The 19,716-nt window shown below is 47.8% G+C and overlaps 1 protein-coding gene across 1 annotated transcript in view; it reads left to right on the top strand.

Moving 5' to 3' along the window:
• Window positions 1-2,488: 2,488 nt before the first annotated feature.
• SPOCK1 (SPARC (osteonectin), cwcv and kazal like domains proteoglycan 1) overlaps window positions 2,489-19,716 on the top strand; it is a gene marked incomplete at both ends in the record, with an annotated part of 495,764 nt that continues 478,536 nt past the window's right edge. The window contains one exon of the mRNA XM_084252839.1: window positions 2,489-2,674. Coding sequence (XP_084108965.1) covers window positions 2,489-2,674 — 186 coding nt within the window. The remainder of the gene's footprint in view (window positions 2,675-19,716) is intronic.

Below are 19,716 nucleotides of genomic sequence, written 5' to 3'. Positions count from 1 at the left end.
ACGTCCCCCCTCTTATTTTGATCCCAATCCCTCCTTTCCCTGCACCCCCCTCCCCATAGTGTCTCTGGTTCATAGTTGTTTGTTTATTTTGATTTTTTCTTTCTTACAGTTATTCTTTTTCCTGGTCCCTTATTTAGGTTTTCTAGATTCCTGCTATGAGTGAGACCATCCTCACCAGATCTTTTTTTTTTTTTTTTTTTAAATAGAGGCATGTTTTTTTATTTATTTTTATTTGTTTGTTTTTGTTTATACATGCACTGGGTACAGTCAGAAACGCGGGAGGGTGAGAGAATTCACCAGAGCCAGAGTAGGGAGCAGAGCAGGCAGAAGGACCGAAGCACACTGCTGAGGGGAGCAGCGGGTGGCAGGAGAGGTCTGCGCGCCATGTGGGACCCTCCTCCTGTGGCCGGGAAGCAGCCAGGGATCGAACCGGTGCCGCGGAGGCTGCAGGCAGCTTTGCAACCCAGCGCTCAACCGCTGCGCCACCGGGGAGGCCCCTCACCAGATCTTTTGTAGGAATTTGGATATGGGTCCTGGGGGCAGCAGTCAACAAGCCAAACATGGGCTCTGCCTTCATGGGGTTCCCGCCAGATGGGAGCAGAAGTGGAGTAAGGGAGTTCAAGTGCAGTGTGCTTACAGTCAGAACCGTGGTGTTCTCAAGGGAGTGTCACCTGGGTCTTGACCCAGTCCCTCAGCTCAACAAGTGTCTCACTGCAGAAGTCAGGAAGAGCGAGCTTGAGGGTAAATTACTGAGGCCTGTGTTGGTGATAGGTGTGGACAGTGAGTGGCTCAGGCAGAAGTGAATGCCCTTGGTGGAGGGAGCCCATCTCACTGAGGTTCTGCCCCTGTCAGGAAGTGAGGCAAGGAGAAGGGAAGGTGGGAAAGGCAGCCAGAGAGGCAGGTAGGGACCAGCTGTGTAGGGAATGGGAATGAACAGAAAAGCAATATGAAGTTTTAAAGTGTGTGTTGAGGGGGGAAGGCTGAGTAGGTTCCACTTGTAAAAGAGCACACAGGCCTCTCGGGAACGGAGGCTGACAAGTGCCACAGACACAGGTGGGGGGCCTGCACCAATCCCTCCAGCCTTGCTGGATCAGACATAGCTAAGGGCTTGGAAAGCCCACAGGGGTAGGGTTAAGGCCAGTCTCCTGAACCTCCTGTTTCCATGTCCTGAAGCTGGGTCTAGTTCTTCTCTTTCCTCTTCCTTCCTGCTAGGAACCCAACAGGATGGTGCTGGGGCCATTTTTTTTTTTTTGGGGGGGGCTTCTTTGCACCCCGCACAGTATCATTGTGGGGACACAAGGATGTAAAGATGATAGACGCCGAGGCTAGAAGAGCTGACTTAAGGGACTGGCAGCAGTGGGCACGGCATAGGGCATGAGGATGCAGGGGTGCGGGGACGAGCAGGGACTGGGGTGGGCAGTGCAGAAACTCCCTCACCTGGGGGAGACCCTCCTGAGAACTGATTCAGTAAGGGGGTGGTGAGCCAAGGATCCCTATATTTAAGAAGCTCTCTCTTTCCCCCACCGAGGTGACTGTCCCTTCGGTGGCCGGGGAGCATTTCTGACCAGATACTGACCCGAGACGCCCGGTGCTCTCACGGGCGGTCACCCGCCTGGCCCTGCGCGAGGCGGCGGGTGAGCCCATCCCTGGCTGCGGAGCCCGCGGCCGTGGGCCGGGCGCGGCGCGGCTCGCGGCCACCAGGGGTCGCCAGAGGCCTCGGCTGGGCGCTCGGGCCCCTCCGCCCGCGCCGCCGCGCCCGAGCCAGTCCCCGGCGAGCGAGCGCAGCCAGAGCGCTGCGGGCTCACAAAGCGGCCGGACGCGCGGCGGCGGGCGGCGGGCGCGCAGGAGAGCGAGCCGGCTGGCTGGCCTCGGCAGCCGCACCACAGGAGCTCGTGCCACTCGGACGTGGGGACCCGAGCCGGCCCCCAAGGTATGCGCTCTGTGGAACCCCGAGCCCCAACTTGGCGTAGTTTGCACCTGCCCGCGTCTCCCGGGGGCTGGCGGGGTCAGGGCCTGGGGCTCCCCCGCGCGCGGGGCCGGCGGCGGACGCGGCGCGCCCCGGGGGCCGAGACCCCCCGGAGGCGGCCCCCCCGCCGGGTTCCGCCCGGGCTGCTCAGAGCCCCCCCCCCCCCAGCTCTGGGCCCCTCCCCGGGAGCGCGGCGCGCCTTGGGGGAGGGGGCCTGAGGCGCGCGAGCCCGAGCCGCGGTCGTGGGACGCCCGAGAACGGACGACAGGGGTTCTCTGTAGTTTGACAGCCGCCCCTAATTTGTGACGCAGCCTCTTGTTTGCCACAGAACCCCCCGTTCGTGAGGGGGCCCGAGGGCGCCGCACCGGCCCAGGTGTGCTAGGGATGCCCCTGCCCCCGCGCGAGCCCCCCGCCGCCCCGGCCGGGCCCGCCTCGGAGGCGCCCGGACGTGGGTGCCCGGCCCGGGGCTCGCCCGCCCGCGGCCCCCGCCTCACGGCCCCCGCCTCGCCCCCTGCCCGGCAGATGCCAGCGCTCGCGGTGCTCGCGGCGGCCGTCGCGGCGTGGTGCTTCCTCCAGGGCGAGAGCCGGCACCTGGACGCGCCCGCGGGAGGCGCCGGCGCCAACCACGGCAATTTCTTGGACAATGACCAGTGGCTGAGCACCGTCTCGCAGTACGACCGGGACAAGTATTGGAACCGCTTTCGAGACGTGAGTGCCGCCTTCCGGCTCCCTGGGGGGAACCTGTGGAGGGGGGTGTCTCTGAAGTCGGGTGGGGAGCTATTGGGGCGACCTTCCCGCACGCCTAGCTGGGCCGTGGTTTCCGAGGATGCTTCTCGCATGCAGGAACTTTAAAGAGAACTTCAAAGGCTCGAGGCTCTTGCCTGTTACCTGTGGTCCAGGTGTGCTTATTTGTAGGCGTGGGGGAGGTGTCGGCACGAACGCGCCACTCAGGAACAGCCGGCAGCTGCGGCGGCGAGAGAGGCTTCCTGAGCTGCTGGGTTCTGCAAACGTTGATGATTGATTTTGGCGTCCCTCTTAGAGAATCCTGTGGGGCAGCCGTAATCTGGATCATCGCTAGGTTGTGCCAGAAGAATCCCTGCAGGAGGGCTTAGGTTGGAGGGGGGAGCCCAGTTCATTCGTTAGGGAGCCAGGTGTTCCAGGAAGTTTGGAAGGTTGTGGGCAACCTGCTGCATAAAACACTGCAGGAGGCATAGTGGTTTTGACCCTCGGTGTATTTAGGGGAAGGGAAAGGGAGCATTCTGCTGACATGATTTTCCTTCTGCCCCAAAGAGGAGCCTGGATGGCAGTGGGGATCCCTGACAGGGGAGCTATCCTGGGGTATCCTGAGGCACACCTGCTGCCTGCCTCTGCTCCCCAGGTGCAGCCCTGGAAGATGCAGGCCAAGGAGCACCCGGTGCAGTCTTTCCAGCAGATGGCATCCCCTCTGTGCTGTGGGAGCGGCTGCCAGCTCATTTAAAGGCTGTCCCAGGTGTCTGAGCTGTGCCCTCCTAGGAGACTAGGAACGAACTTTCATAATACTTAGCATTAGGGATTCCTGTTTCTGAGACCCGTGCCACGGAGCCCCCGTTTTTGTGACAGGGGCTCTGCATGAGGGATGTGTAGCGGTCTCTTTCCTTCAATGGCTTCCTTGAGCCCCATTCCTGGTATCACCAGCCCGTTCAGGGAGAGGTTCTGAGGAATCCAGTGACTCTACATGGTTTCTTGCACTTGCTAAGGGGCACCTGGCTTGGCCCCATTCTAGAGGAGCAGGTGTGCCTGTCATCCTGATGGGGGCTTATTTCTCTTCTCTCTTTTTCCCCCACCTCCCTATAGTTGACAGTGCACTGCTGCTCTCTTACGGGGGCTTTCTAGCTCTTTCGATGAACTTCCATAGCTCTTTGGGGTCCTCGTTTTACAGCAGCTATGCCTCTTCCCCCCCACCCCCCAAGATATCCCTGCCAAACCTTTCTGCTCTCTCAACCATCTTCCTTCCCCTTTCTGTTCAGCTGTACATACCCAGACTGTGACTCTTCCATTCACGGGCTCATATAGGATAGATATATAATTTTGCCTTAAAAAAAATCCAAACATTTGAGAGAGCTGAGGAACAGGCAGATGCTTACCTCTGCTAGAGGTGGGAGAATTGGGCCAGGTGTAGAGGTGAAGGGCCACCTTTGCAGAAACCTTGCTTGGTATGGCTGCTGGTTCAGATTGAAAACACCTGTGCTTTTAGGTCGTTTTGGTGTGAAAGGTTCACTGTGCCTATTTAGGGTTTTCTGGTCTCTCTGTGCCATAAGCATGCCATTGCTATTTTCCATGTGGCTTCATGTTTTTAAAAATTGAGTTTTTCATTTCTTGCCTTTCTTGTGGAATGTTGGCATTTTGTTATCCTTGGATCCATGCTTTTCCAAATCTGACTGATCATGAGGCTCATCTGGGGTGATTGTTCAACTGTAGCACCCAGACTCCTCTTGTGTAAATTTTGGTTGCACATCTCTGTGTGAGTGCTGGAAATCTGTATTTTAAACAAATGTAGTAGGTAATTCTTAAGTACTATACAATTCTGCCATAAATATTGTAAAACTGTCCAAAGTTTAACAGTAAAAAAGAGAAAAGCTTCTATGTTTAAATGTTCTGCTTTCATGTTTCTGGGGCGATTTTGGTTTTAAACTAATATTAGCAGCATGTATTTTTTCAAAATGACAATTTAATCCAGCATACCATTTATGACATGTAAAAATGTTGAGAAATTACAAACATCTTCGACTATCAACCATCTTTATGCTCTGTGTATGCTTCTGATGCCAATTGTGGCTTAGAATTTAATGCCACAAACCCCTTTTTAAGTGTTGTGGAGCTCAACCTAGATGCTATTTTAGGTCACGCATCTCCAATTGGATAATTTACTGCAGTAACCACAAAGCCTGGTTCCCCCTGAGACCAAGGAGAAAACGTCACTTTTTATAGAAACCACTGTCCTACTGGAAAGTGGACAAATCCCCAGCTAGAGGTGCACTTGTCCTGCCACCCTGATCCAAGCCTTGCTGGGCATTGACACAGCCTCAGCATCTCTGCTACTGTTTTAGCTATTTTGTTGGAATCACTGATAACTTTGAAAGACTGTCCCGAGATTATTGCTAAGATGCTTGTCAGTATTTGCAAATTTTTATGAAAGAAAGATTTTTACCTTTCCCCTGACTTGTCACTTTTTTGCTCTTAAGGTAGAGCTATTTAGAAGAGAGTTTGAATGTGAGAATCTTAAAAACTAAGGTATTAGAGAGCTGATGATACCCATTGGTTGCTATCTGTAACTTTAGACGGGAAATGCTGGTGGACTGCGTCGGGTGTGCTGTGACATTGCCAGAGATGACCTGACCTGATAGCTTCTATTGATTGCTTTGAAGTAGTTCTGCTGCTCTGCATACACAAATAATTACTATCTCCTTTGCAGAAGTACAACTTTCACACATAGTCCATGGCATGGCTTATTGCCTGGAGTGATAGATCCAGGAAAAACTTAACATTCAGATAATAGGAGATGTTTCCTCTTAACTGTACTGATGGTCTCTTCATTTAGTTATCTTTCTTTAATGAAGACTAGTAACTGGGATGTTTTGGCCAAATGAAGGCCTAGACGATTACACAAATACAATATTAAGAAGTAGACAATGAGGATGTTTAAATCAGGTTGTACAGGGCCTCCCCGGTGGCACAGCGGTTGAGCGCTGGGTTGCGAAGCTGCCCGCAGCCTCTGCAGCGCCGGTTCGATCCCCAGCTGCTCCCCGGCCACTGGAGGAGGGTCCCACATGGTGTGCAGACCTCTCCTGCTGCCCGCTGCTCCCCTCAGCAGTGTACTTCGGTCCTTCTGCCTGTTCTGCTCCCCACTCTGGCTCTGGTGAATTCTCTCACTCTCCCACGCTTCTGACTGTGCCCAGTGCATGTATAAACAAACAAACAAACAAACAAACAAATAAAAACATGCCTCTATTAAAAAAAAATGAATAAATCAGGTTGTACAGTAATTTCCCACCTGTCATGCAGTTTAACTCCTGCATGGGTTGAGGCTGAGAGTTGCCACAACCCATTCTCCTGATTTTTAAAATTTTTTGTCCCATGTATGGCTTTTCATAGCGTTACTATAAGTAAATCTTTCACTGTTCATTCTTGTATTCATTTGTATATTTATTCTTTACAACAAAGATTTGATTGTCTACCATGGAGGTAGGCCCTGGATTCTAAGAGTAAGATAAATAAATGTGAGCTCTTCTTAGGTAACCTCTTGTCTACTGGAGGAAATCCTTTTCATTTACACTGTCTTAAATTTCCTTCTTATTATGTCTTTTTTTAAAATACAATTTTTCTTTTTTTTTTAAAGATTTATTTATATAAGAACTGGGGTACAGGCCAAAGGTGTGGGAGGGTGAGAAAATTCACCCTCTGGAATTCTGTCCAGAGACAGATTGGGGAGCATAACAAGTAGACGGACCAAAAGATGCTGCTAAGGGGAGCAGCAGGTGAGGCAGGAGAGGTCTGCCACGCCATGTGGGTAGCTCCCTGGCCATCTGGGCATCGAATCCACGCTGCAGAGGCTGTGAACAGCTTCACAGCGCTGCACTCAACCTGCTGTGCCACTGCAGAGGCCTCAATTTTTTTCTTATAAAAAATACATACTGCTCGTAATTAAAAAAATGAGAACATTTCAGTAGTAGATAATACCTAGCATTTATCAAGTGCTTAGTGTGCCAGACTTCTTTACTTTCCATGTATTATCTCATTTAATACTTATAATCATCCTAGGAGAGAAGTATTGTGATTATCCCCCATTTACAGTGAGGTTAAACCTTTTTCTAGGTGACGGGGGATTGTGGCAAAATCAGGCTGGAACTAGGTAGACTTTCTATGCTCTGAATTGATGGAGTGACTTTTGGGTGTGAGCCTCTATTGATAACCCATTGTGAGTTTTTTGCTTTATGTCCAAGGACAATCAACAAAAACATGCAGGCTGAGACAAAGTGGAAGGGAAGCCAGGTAGCCAGAGCTTGTTGTAAGGGTCACATCAGGGCTTATCACCTGCTAATAATGAGCTTCTGATTTGATTAAGACAATATTGTTGCTTACCCCAAACATGACATTTTCTTTCTTTTGCACACATGAAACTAACCCTGACATTTAACTCCAGGATAATTACCTTCAGCAGGCCTGAAGAATCAGAAGTGTTGCCTGGGCTGGCATTTATCTTACTCCAGAGAGACCTGAGTTTGTAATTCTAATGAGACCACAAGCACCAGTCTGCGTTCTTGTTCTCCTGGTGCGCACACTGTGGGATATGGTGGTCTCTGTAGCAGAACCTGGGTGGCAGTACTCATTTGATCGTACCATCTCAGCTATAATGAGTTTCAAGGGCAAGTGGGGCTTATTGATAGAATAGTAGCCAGCTCAGTTGCTGGTGTTGGTGACAGGAGAGGTGGTTTGGCTTCCTGGATCAGTCATTAATCTGTCACCACAGAAACTTAGCTTGTAATAGAGAGTAGCAGAAAATCATTTTGATTAAACAGTTCAAGGAGACTTAAATGAGTTTGTGATCCTTACTCTCGTTAATGAACCCACTACCTTAAATCCTCTGTACTAGCTGACCATCGATAGAAATAATTATTTCACGGGAATCATTATTAAGGGACAATTTGGAAGGCAATCGGCCTGAGACCAGTCTCGTGTTCCCTGTCTTTACCCTCAGTTTGCCCTTGCCGAAAACCCAAGTACTTGCTGGGCAGAGATGTTGGAGCTAGTTACCCTCGTTGGCCTTCACAGACTGGATTCTCCTGCCTGTCCTGGTCCTGCTCCAACCCTGCCTCACATTACTTCTGTTGAGCTGGGTTGCTGGGAGGATAACTATCCCCCTACATGCTGTTGAGGTTGTTTTCACCACCAAGAAGTAGTCCCCAATGGATCTTCAACTCTGGATTACTCTCCCAGAAGAATGGGACCTAATCATTAGCTTGACTATTTCACCTTGCTTGGTGAGACAGTAATGTTAGTAATTAAATATTTTGTATTGATCATTACTTTACTCAATATAGTGTGTTTCAAATTGTAACACACTATCTAAAACTTGAACCCCTTCAGGCTGATTCACTTTGCCTTCCCTTGGGTGGAGTGACTATATATTTTTTTTTTTAAGATTTATTTATTTATGCATACAAGAGCTGGGGTACAGGCCAGAAGTTGGGGGGGAGTGAGAGGATTCACCAGAGACAGAGTGGGGAGCAGAACAGGCAGATTGACCGAAGTATACTGCTGAGGGGTGCAGCAGGTGAGTCAGGAAAGGTCTGCTGTGCCGCATGGGTAGCTCCCTGGCCGGGGATCGAACTTGCACTGCAGTGGCTGTGGACAGCTTCATAGGTTGCATCTCAACCCCTTGTGCCACCAGGGAGGCCCTTGACTATATATATTTCTTAGGCAATTCCTCATACCCAGGCTCACACTTGATCTTATCACACCATACTGGGTAATTACAAACAAAAGAAATTTTTTGGAAGGGGTTAAATAATTTGCCCAGCGTTTTAAGTATTTTTACAACCCTATTTCATCCTGTATAGGATGCCATTAAATGTAAGATGTATCGTGTTTGTGCATGTCTAAGAAATGAGAGTTTAATATACCATTGGATAAAGCTAGGACCCCAGGAGGTAAACAGGGAATAAACCCAACCAGGCAGAAAGGGGGCATAGCAAGGAGACTCCCTTGTTCCCACCTCAGCTCTCGTGGGTGGAGGGGAAAATATTATTTATTTATGCATACAAGAACTGGGGTACAAGCCAGAGGTGCAGGGGTGAGAGCATTCACCAGAGACAGAGTGGGGAGCAGAACAGGCGGACCTACTGAATACACTGCTGAGGGGAGCAGCGGGCTACACAGGAGAGGTCTGCTGCGCCATGTGGGTGACCTCCCTGGACGGCCAGGTATTGAACTCGTGCTGCAGTGGCTGCGGATAGCTTCATAGTGCTGTGACTTAACCCCTTGCACCACCACGGAGGTCCCCAACTCTTGGAGGTTGTGGCCTAAATGCATACTGCGGTGTGGCCCACACATCTTAGGCATCATTCCATTACAGGTAGACAGGTTGTTTGTCCTCTCTGAACTGTGACTTCTTATGGCTTCAGTAGAGATAATACTCTATTAGTAAGGACTCGAAAATGCAGGTGACTGAGCCCTAGCTGGCTTAAACAAAAGAAAACTTAGTCACTCATCTAAAAGTTTGCTGATGAGCTATGGCTTTGAGTTCAGGCTGGATCCAAGGAGGTTACATCAGAGGACTGAGGGGAGCGGCTCGCACATCTCTCCCTCCCCCGTCTTTGGACTCCCTCCTAGTCCCTCATGTTGGTTTTGTTCTCAGTCTGATTAGTTCAGTGTGGTGGTTTCTTCACCGTAACTACACATTAATGTCACATGTAGTTTTTAATATCTCAATTGTGTGGATAAAAGTCCCAGGATTGAGACTTGTCAGATTTACCTGTTATGCGCTGTCCCCCAATCAGTCACTGTGGCCAACTTGGTATGATCGGACTGTCCAGGCCTGGGTACATGCCCAACCTTGGGGTAGGACCTGGGCCCAGCTTGGGGGGCTGCCATTGGTCACATGGTTGAGGATACTAGAGGGGCAGTTCAGTTCTTTAACCAGATTTGCATGTTGGCAGGAAGACTAAATCAGCTAATGCATGTGAAGCTTTTGGTGAAGTGTCTGCTTAAGTCCTCAGTAAGTGCAGGGTGCTGCTAGAAACTACGCCTGTAACACTTTCACGAGTTACTCCTTAGTGTATAGTTGTATGTATTTATATTTCAGCTTCTTTAGTAGTTGCTGCTTCCTGAAAGAAGAGCCTAATCTAACACTGCTGTACACACAGTAGGTGGTCAGTAAACCTCTCTTTGTTTCGAATTGTTTCCTAAGCATCCCCCTTGATGAGTCCCTGGGGAGAAAAGCCTGAAGGCTAGCATGTGCACTTGTATAGTCTTTTGTAGGTGGAGATTCACATTGAAAACATTCTTTTTTGGTCTAACCACTCTTTCTAAGCCAGAAAAGACTCTCAACTTCATAATCTCTTTTGGGATATGCTGTTGTATGTTGTTTGATGTCTCAGAACTTGACAATGGAGCCCAGCACAGAAAGCTGCTCAGAGAATGTTTGAATGGACTTTCCACACCTCTGTGAAGGGGAGCAGGTGTTCCTTGCGGAGGGCTGGACCCGTGAGGTGGCTTTAGGCATGTATGTCTCATTCTATTTGTAATTGACAATGACTGGATACACATAGATGGAGGTGCTGTCTAGAGGCAGGGGAAGTTTTCTCATTACCCCCTCATAGTTTGGCCACAATTCATAATCCCTGAAAAGCTTTTTGAGGTTGAGTTGTGCCTTGGGGAGGAGCTCACTCTTAACTGTGTCACTATTCAGTCTTGCCAAGGAGAAGCTTGGGACTTTGGCTAGATCCTCAGTTTCCTCATTTGTAAAACTGGAGTCATCTTTATTAGATTTATTTATTTATTTATGCAAGCATTGGGTACAGTCAGAATAGCGGGAGGGTGAGAGAATTAACTAGAGCCAGAGCAGGGAACAGAACAGGCAGACTGATGAAATACACTGCTGAGGGGAGCAGCGGGCACAGCAGGAGAGGTCTGCGCGCCATATGAGACCCTCACTGGTGGCCGGGGGTCAAACCAGCGCTGCAGAGGCTGCAGGTAGCTTTGCAGCCCAGTGCTCAACCGCTGCGCCACCAGGGGAGGCCCAAAACTGGAGTCATCTTAAGTGGAGGCTGTCATTTTCATGAATAGTAACAATTTCTATAACACTTTTATGTAGCAGTCTACAATCTATAGTTGTGTATGTTTATATTTCAGCTCCTTTAATAGATCTTCCTAAAGTAAGACATGGCTTGTATGGTGAACTGTGTGAGGTTTTGGGAGGATGAGTCAGCTCATGGCAGAAAGTGTCGATACTCATGATCTTTGAGTGGTCGGTATCCCTGCGCTTCTGTCTGATTTGCTTGCCAAGAGTCACTCACTTCCCTTGATCTTTGCCCTGCGAGTGTGAGAGACATGTAGCTGTAGACATTGCTTTCTCTTTAATTTCTTAGAGAAATGTTGGGGAGGTTTGTTTCGTTATCTTTGAGCTGATCTTCCTTCCTTGCCAGTCTGGAAGGCTGGGTGAGGTTCCATGTGGTCCTTTCCCTGTTACTGTCCAGAGGCAGCTGCTGGCACAGAAGACCTTCCCATCATATTGCGCATTATCATTGCCCCACTCCTGAAGCAAGCAGCTTTCTTCATGTGTCTGGGAGGGGCTGTGCCTGATATCCTAGCCCTGTCATGCTAAACCCTAACTGCTGTCACCTCTGGTTAGCCTGTCCAACCCATCTGAAAAGGTAAAAACCTCATCTTGTCTTGTGGAGTTGTGTCTGGCTGGCTTTGGGGTGGATGGGACCCATTTTAAAGCAAATGATCCATCCTGCCTGCTTGTTAGTGTGGTTTTTCCAGGGCTCTCTGTGCGTGTGACCTCTCTAGCTAGTCTTGGTTCTGTATCATTGTCTTTGGGGAAGCTCCTACAGGGTCTCACAAAGGCTTCTTATTGGTGTGCCGCTGTCCCCAAACTCCAGTTTGGCTTTAAAACCTATAGGGAAACAATAATAGGATTGGCCAGGCCTTTCTCCATTCTTCCCACACATCCAGCTCCCCCGTTCCAGATCATTACAGGCTGTCAGAGGACTTACAACTCACTACAACTGAAGCAGGTTGGCTGTGCCTTAGGAAAACCCAATAGCCAAGCGGTAATGCAGAGCATGGTGGGTTGTTGGTACAAAAATGTATTTTGAATGCCAGCTCTGTGCCAGGCTTTGTTAGGTGGGAGGGTGAAGAAGACAGATCAGCTTTTGTCCTCCTGGAGTTTATGACCTAGTGTGGCGCACAGATAGTCATTTTGGTACAGTTGAGGAAAGTGCTACAAGATATGGCTAGAGATGCTCTTAGCATATCTGATGATGGGGGAGTGATGTTAATGATGGTTTATTTTGGTCAGGGAATGCCTCCTGGGAAAGGCGTTGGGCTTCACCGTGCAGGATGACAGGAGTGGGCCCTCGAGGAGAGCAGAGGCCCAAGCAGTAAGGTTCCAGAGCTCCTGAAGTGGGAAAGGCCTTGGGGTGCTTCTCCCATTTGGAAATGTGTTTGCCTCAGCATTCCCTTGAGTAGCAAGTTCTGCTAGTTTATTCTGGAAGCATGTTTTGCACATTTTCAATGTAACACATTTTGGGGGCAGGGGAATGAGTCACCTGTGAAAATTAGTATGCAGATTAAGGACTTGGAGGGGGGACCTGTTCTTTGATAGGCCCTCCCTGTCCCTGCCTGTGCAGTGTTATCGCTGCTGCATAACTTCACTTGCCTCCCCCTTGCAAAAAATACTTGCTGCTGCTCTAGTAAGTACTTCCTTCTGTAGTCAGCTGTCCTAGGCTTCAGAGCTCCTACAATTCCCACCGCTGATTACAAATTAGAGAGCCGTAGTTTCTTGGGTGGAGTGATTGCTTGTGAAGTTTACTTTTCAAAAATGACAAGTTTTTTAAAATGCTTTTGTGATTTTTTTTTTAATTTACAATTGTGTTTATCGAGATGACATTGGTTTACAGTGCTGTGTAAGGTTTAGGGGTGCAGGTTCATACCTCTGTTTGTCATCACACCATACCTCCCACCAAAGCCTCCGTAACCCTCCGCCACAGTTTGTGGAGCCCCCCCCCCCCTGGCCTTTGTTCCCATCACCCCACCTTCCCCTCTGGTAGCCACAGATCTGTACCAGATGTCAAGGGTTTGTGTTAGTTCCTCTGCTTTCTTTTTGTTATTCCATAAGTGAGTGAAATAAGACTAAGTGGTTGCTACCTTCCTTTGCACCTCCCCGGCCCCCACCATTGCTGAGAACCAACCAAGTGTCAGACTCAGAGGCTAACAACAAAACCTAAGATTTCCATCCTCCAGGATCAGTTTAGGGGGAGAAGCTGACATGTGTGGCTCCCGCGTCCCACCGGAGTGCTGACACGTATGTGGCATTGCATGGGAGTCTGGGTCCTCCCGAAGCCCTTCTGACACAGTGAGCAATACTTTCACCAACCGGTGATGTGAGTGAGTGGGGATTCTCCTGGAAGGATAACACCAAGATCCAAATTAACTCGGTCGGGGGATGCTATCTTAGGATACTAGGGTTGTGTTGCTCAGGAGACCTTCTCCCTTGATACTTTAAAATGAACTTTTCTTTGGCACAAGGGGGAAGCGTGGAAGGAAGGACAGATGGATACATCACACAACTGTGTGTACTAATTTGCAGACTTTCCTGCATGGTGCGCGACATCCCACACTACAAAGGGCACTGCCAACATTCCCCAGCATAATTCTGTAGCAGGTGAGCAGACATTTATGTAAAGTCCATCGGTGCCTCCTAAGGGAGCCAGGAAGCAGAACTTCGCGCAGGTGCTCCAGGCAATCTCTGCAGGTAAAACGTGGAAAGAAGAAATAGGCAGAGAGCAAAAGCCTCCACTATTTATTGTAGCTCTATAACATATATGGAGTCACTCTCAGTGCTGAGAAAGTCTTGGCCAAGTCTCAGACAACCACCCACAGCCACAGCAGAGGGAGGAGATGCCCAGAGCGAGGTGCTGGAGCAGGGAGGCTCAGACTTATATCTTGAAATTGAAAAGTCCCTGGTGGGCCTGTTTAAAATGTGAGTTACTGCCTCCCAGTTCAGAGGGTATGCTTCAGCAGGGCAAGCTTGGCACCACAGAACCCAGATTTAAAATAAAAAACTGAAATTAACAGGCAGCTATAAATCAGAGACATTCTGCAGGGGAGGGGGAGGAAGAGCACAGGGACTATGATGATGGTGCAGGGGGAACTGGTGGTGGGAATTTTACAGGGACTACACCTGAGAGAAAGCACATTGTACAACAATGGACAATGATGTAAAAGATATATAAATAAATTACAAAAAAATAAGTGAAATAAATAGCCTATGTGACTCTGAATCAGATAGTTCTGTCTGTGTTTTCAGAAAAATTCTAGGGAATTTTTTTTTTTTAAGATTTATTTATTTATTTATACAAGCACTGGGTACAGTCAGAAGTGCGGGAGGGTGAGAAAATTCACCAGAACCAGAGCAGGGAACAGAACAGGCAGACTGACAAAATACACTGCTGAGGAGAGCAGTGGGTGTGACAGGAGAGGTCTGCGCGCCATGTGGGACTCTCGCCAATGGCCGGGGATTGAACCTGTGCTGCAGAGGCTGCGGGCAGCTTCACAGCCCAGTGCTCAACCGCTGCGCCACCAGGGGAGGCCCATCTAGGGAATTTTTTTTTTTTTTCCCCAAATGGCCAAGACCATTGGCTTCAATGAATAAAACGGTTTTAGGGCTTTTTATTGATAATAAAATGAGTATTTTATTTTGAAGACTTGCAGTATATGCAGCATTTTTCCTATGCCAGAAGGCTGCTGTTATCATTGATCGAAAGGGAGATCCGCTTTCCAGTGTGTGTTTCTGCAGAGTTTCAGCAGTAACCAACATCAGGGGTTCTGGAGTGGAACAGCATTTGACTTGACTTCTAGGCCACCGAGGATGCTTGTGCACATGAACATGGTAGAATTGATGTGGGACCTTGTACATGACAGAGTCCTAGGGGATAGCTTGGCAGATCTTCCGGTCTCCAAATGGGCCTGATCCCAGCCAACTTTGGTCTGCCTTTACATCTTTTCTAGCAAAATTGATAAGATTTTGTGCACAGATGTACTGAAGGCAATTGACTGACATTGCCTTTTATTTATAGAGAAGTGGGTGTTGAAACTGAAGTGACGCTAGGAGTGCATGCTGGACAGGGGATGGGGAATGAGATAAAGAATGTTTACTCAGATGGGTGGTTTGCTCTGGGCACAGAAATGCACATATTGGCACTTGGGAGCCAGGAGAAAGACAGGAATATGGGCTGCTCAGTGACATTCTGTTTAGCTCTTTTCTTAGTATATTAAAACCTTTTGCTTGGCTGACCAATAATTTTTGAAAGATCACAGGACACCAAGAGCAAATACTCATCAATGTTTAGAGAATTTATGAGGATCAACAAGACAGTATTCCTTGTTTGGAAGCTATTCCATTGCCCACTGAACAAACTCTCAAACTTTGCTTTACCTGACATTGCTGCACTTTGTCTAATTGTGGCACTGGAATTGATAAAAGTGTTGCCAAGAAGCAGAAAACAGTTAAGCCTGGTGAACAGATTTGTGTGGCTAACTGCGACTTTCCAGAGCCCCCTGGTTAAGGGCTAGCTGGGTGGTTTTCTTTGCTCATTGGGCATGCTAATTCCTTTGTGACTCTGGTGGAGTTGGCTGATTTTCTTGGTTTCTCTCATCAGCCATTGCATCACTTGCCTTCTGAGCCATAGCCTCACTGTAACTGTGGACCTGGTCTGTTATCTTTGACCACATAATTTGAAACTCAAGTCAAATTGGCAAAGGATGCTGTTTTTACTGGTGTTGGATAAATTGTGCGATTTTTACAAGCGTTGTTGGTTTAACAACTATGTGTATTAGAAATACTTTTCCTTATTTCTTTCCATGGTCATTCTGGACCTAGATGCTTGCCACTCTATTAACCAGATCCTGCAAGCGCATTCAATGGTTATTTGTTTAGGTACTCCTGCACTCATGCTGCAGGTGTTGATGGGCCAGGGTGCTCTGTATTGGGTACTTAGGATGTGCTAGGGAGCAAACAAGCCTGATTCTTGTCCTCTGGCATCTACAGCCTTCTTGTCTGAGACCACGAAGAAAAAGAGGTGCTTGGTGGTCAGGGAAATCTGTTGGATATTACTTTGCAAAGGAGAAGACCTGACATATCAAGGGACCAGAATAGTCCAGGCAAACTGGACTTCCAGAGGCATTGTCACCTGGGCTGTGTCTGGCAGAAAGTAGCCGAAGCCTTTATCCCTGACTCGGGCTGGTGGTCAAGTCTTGTTAGCTAAACTCAGCTCTTACTGACCTATGTGACTCCTGCTGTTTTGTCAAAGTGTAGGGACCCAGACACTGACAACAGAAGGGTGCTGGTCTTCACAATCAAAGTGGAGCATTTAGACAAGACAGGATTTGATGCAGAAGTGTGGTGAGTTTAGCCTTGTCAGCCTACAAGTTTAGCCTACAAGGCCCGTAGTGAGCCCTGGATTGGGTAGGGAATAGGTGTCGTTGGCATATATCATCTGTAGAGCAGGGACACCAATCATAAATGCACAGCCTGGTGCATTTCCTAAGGTGACTACTCCCATACAACAGGGTCAAGAGACAGAATATTACCAGCTTCTGAGAGTCTGTGTTGTCCTCTCCCAGTTGCTAGCTGTCCCTTCCCAGATAAGAACTGATTTCTAATACCATAGATTAGTTTTGTGTCTCTTTATACTTTTATAGAGGGATCCGTAGAGATCTTTTTTTTAAAAAAAGATTTATTTATTTATGCATACAAGAGCTGTGGTACAGGCCAGAGGTGTGTGTGTGGGGGGGGAGGGGGGTGAGAGGATTCACCAGACAGAGTGGGGAACAGAACAGGCAGATTGTCTGAAGTACACCGCTGAGGGGAGCAGTGGGCAAGTCAGGAGAGGTCTGCTGGTCTGCTGTGCCATGTGGGTTGCTCCCTGGCTGGCTGGGGATTGAACTTGTGCTGCAGAGGCTGTAGGTAGCTTCATAGGTTGCATCTTAACCCCCTTGTGCCACCAGGGAGGCCCAGGATCTACTTTTTTGAGTGTCTGTGTCTGACTTTTGATCAACATGAGACTTGTGATACATTTTAGGTGACTGTAGTTTGTTCATTTATTGCTGTGTAAGTAGTCTACAATTTTTTGCCTGTTCAGTTGTTGAGGAACATTTGGGTAGTTTCCATATTTTGTATGTTGCACAGTAAGTGAATATTCAGAGATGCAGTTAAATTGCTTCATACAATGTATGCAAGTTCATTGGGTACAGCATTTTTATTTCACTGTTGAGAAAAATAAGTGGAACCCATTATCTGACTCAGCGAAAATATACTGAACCAGATCTATTACATATCAGGTACTACCTCCCCTCATGGAGTGTGTTCTAATCAAGGCAGACAAACAGTACACAGATTAAGATACAGCAGTCGGTTCTATGTGCTATGAAAAAAATAAATTAGGGTAACTCAGTTGGAAATGATGGTCTCTTCAATAAATGGTCTTAGGAAGACTGGATATTCACATTAAAAGAATGAAATTGTATGTTTATTCTCCACCGTTCACCAAAATTAACTCAAAATGGATAAAGGACTTTAACATAAGACTTGGAATTGTAAAACTCCTAGAAGAAAATATGGAAAAATCTCCTTGACATTAGTCTTGGCAGTGATTTTTTTTTTTTTTTTGATATGACACCAAAAGCGTAAAAGCAAAAATTAACAAGTGGGGCTATGTCAGACTAAATGTCTTCTGCACAGCAAATACAAACACTCAACAAAATGAAAAGGCAACTTATAGGAGGGAGAAAATATTGGCAAACCATCTACCTGACGAGGGACATATAAGAAAGTCAGTAACAGAATAACCCACATGGTGCAGCAGACCTCTCCTGTCTTCCCCGCTGCTCCCCTCAGCAGTGTATTTCATCAGTCTGCCTGCTCTGCTTCCCGCTCTGGCTCTGGTGAATTCTCTCACCCTCCCGCACTTCTGACTGTACCCAGTGCTTGAATAAATAAATAAATAAATAAATCTTTGAAAAAAGAAAAAAAAGAACAGGTAGGGAGAAGGGATTCCCCTGCCTGCTGTCTGAGCATCAGGCATGCGAGAGAAAACACCACTGTACTCTGGGTCTGTCTGCTCTCTGGGACCTTTCTCTGGGCCTGGAGCAGTGAAGCCTGACTAGGGAAGATTTTGGCCCTGGAAACATATGCCAGTGTCTGGAGATAGCCCCCTCCTCCTCCCACCCAACTGTCAGTAGTGCCCAGGTTGAGAAATGTTGGGCTAGGGATGCAGTTGCTCCCTTGGTGATTTTTTTTTTTTTTTTTTTTTTTTTTTTTTTTTAAGATTTGTGCAGCAGTAACATTGCAGTATAACACTATGTAAGTCGGAGGTGTGCTCATTATAAATTAGCATCTGTGTATACTATTACATCAGGTTCACCACTAAAGTCCAATTCTTTTATTTTTTTTAAAGATTTATTTGTGCATACAAGAGCTGGGGTACAGGCCAGAGGTGCGGGAGCGGTGAGAGGATTCACCAGAGACAGAGTGGGGAGTAGAACAGGCGGACTGAATGAAATACACTGCTGAAGGGAACAGCAGGCAAGTCAGCAGAGGTCTGCTGAGCCATGTGGGTTGCTCCCTGGCAGGCTGGGAATTGAACTCATGCTGCAGAGGCTGTGGATAGCTTCATAGGTTGCGTCTTAACCCTTGTGCCACCAGGGAGGCCCCTGAAGTCCAATTCTTAACAAGGCTGAGGAGGTGGGAACCTAGTCCCCTAAATCATAGAGAGGTAAACCAGTGTTACCTCAATAAAGAAAAGAGCTGAAAGCCCAGTTCTATCCATCACCTGGGTGGATCACCTTTTATCCAGCACTCTTCCCTCTGGTAACCACTCATTTGGTCTTAGAGTCTAAATTTTATGTAGCTAATTTTTTTTTGTACCACGCATGAGGGAAATAACAGTGTTTCTTTCTCCATATGGCTTATTTCACTTAGCATAATACCCTCTAGGTCTCTCTGTGATGCAAATGGCAGGATTTCTTTTTTTTTTTTATACCTGAGTAGTGTTCCTTTGTGTGTATATACACATCTTCTTTATTAAATCATCTATCCATGGGTGCTTAGCTTGCTTCCAGCTCTGGGCTATTGTGAATAGTGCTGTGATGAACGTGGGGGTGCAGCTATCTCTTTTAAGTTAATGGTTTTATATTCTCTGGGAAAATGAATATTATTTTGTTATGTGAGTGTAGTCCAGGTGGACAAAATTGAACACATGGGGCATAGGTTGAGTCAGTGTTTCCTTTGTTCATTTAAGAAATAGGTATCAGGGGCATCCTTGGTGATATAGGGGGTTAAACGCAGCACTGTGAAGCTGTCCACAGCCACTGCAGCATGAGTTCTATGCCCAGCAAGGGAGCAACCCACATGCCGCAGCAGGCCTCTTCTGTCTCGCCCGCGGCTCCGCTCAGCAGTGTATTTCAGTCAATCCTCCTGTTCTGCTCCCTACTCTGTCATTGGTGAATGCTCTCACCCCTGCATCTCTGGCCTGTACCCCTGTTCTTGTATGCATAAATAAATGAATCCTTAAAACAATAAAAAGAAAGAAAGAAATGTCAGAACCTCTCCTGGATGCCGGGACAGCCCTAAACAAAACAGCCGAAACCCCGTCCTCATGGAGTTTCCCTTGAGGGCACGTGCGCCGCTTGTTCCAGATATTTGACTTTGCCAGTGTCAAGAGAACGGAGGGCAAATGGAACAAGCACATAATCTTACATTCTGAGGAAACAGGATACATTACTGTAGCCAATCAGGTATAATAAGATCACATGATTTTTATTATCTTTTTTTAAGACAAGCGGCCGCAAGTTTTTTGTTGTTTTTTTTTTTTTTTAATCTGAGTTGTTGTGTATTTACCTGCAAGTCATGGCAAATTGGCTGCACTGTGAGTCAGAGAGGCAGTTTGATTTTGTCTCCCTGAGGAGCCGGAAAATGCAGCAGGAAAATA

This window comes from Talpa europaea (genome assembly GCF_964194135.1).
Source record: "Talpa europaea genome assembly, chromosome: 13".
NCBI lineage: Eukaryota > Metazoa > Chordata > Mammalia > Eulipotyphla > Talpidae > Talpa > Talpa europaea.
This window is presented reverse-complemented; position numbering and strand designations above follow the sequence as displayed.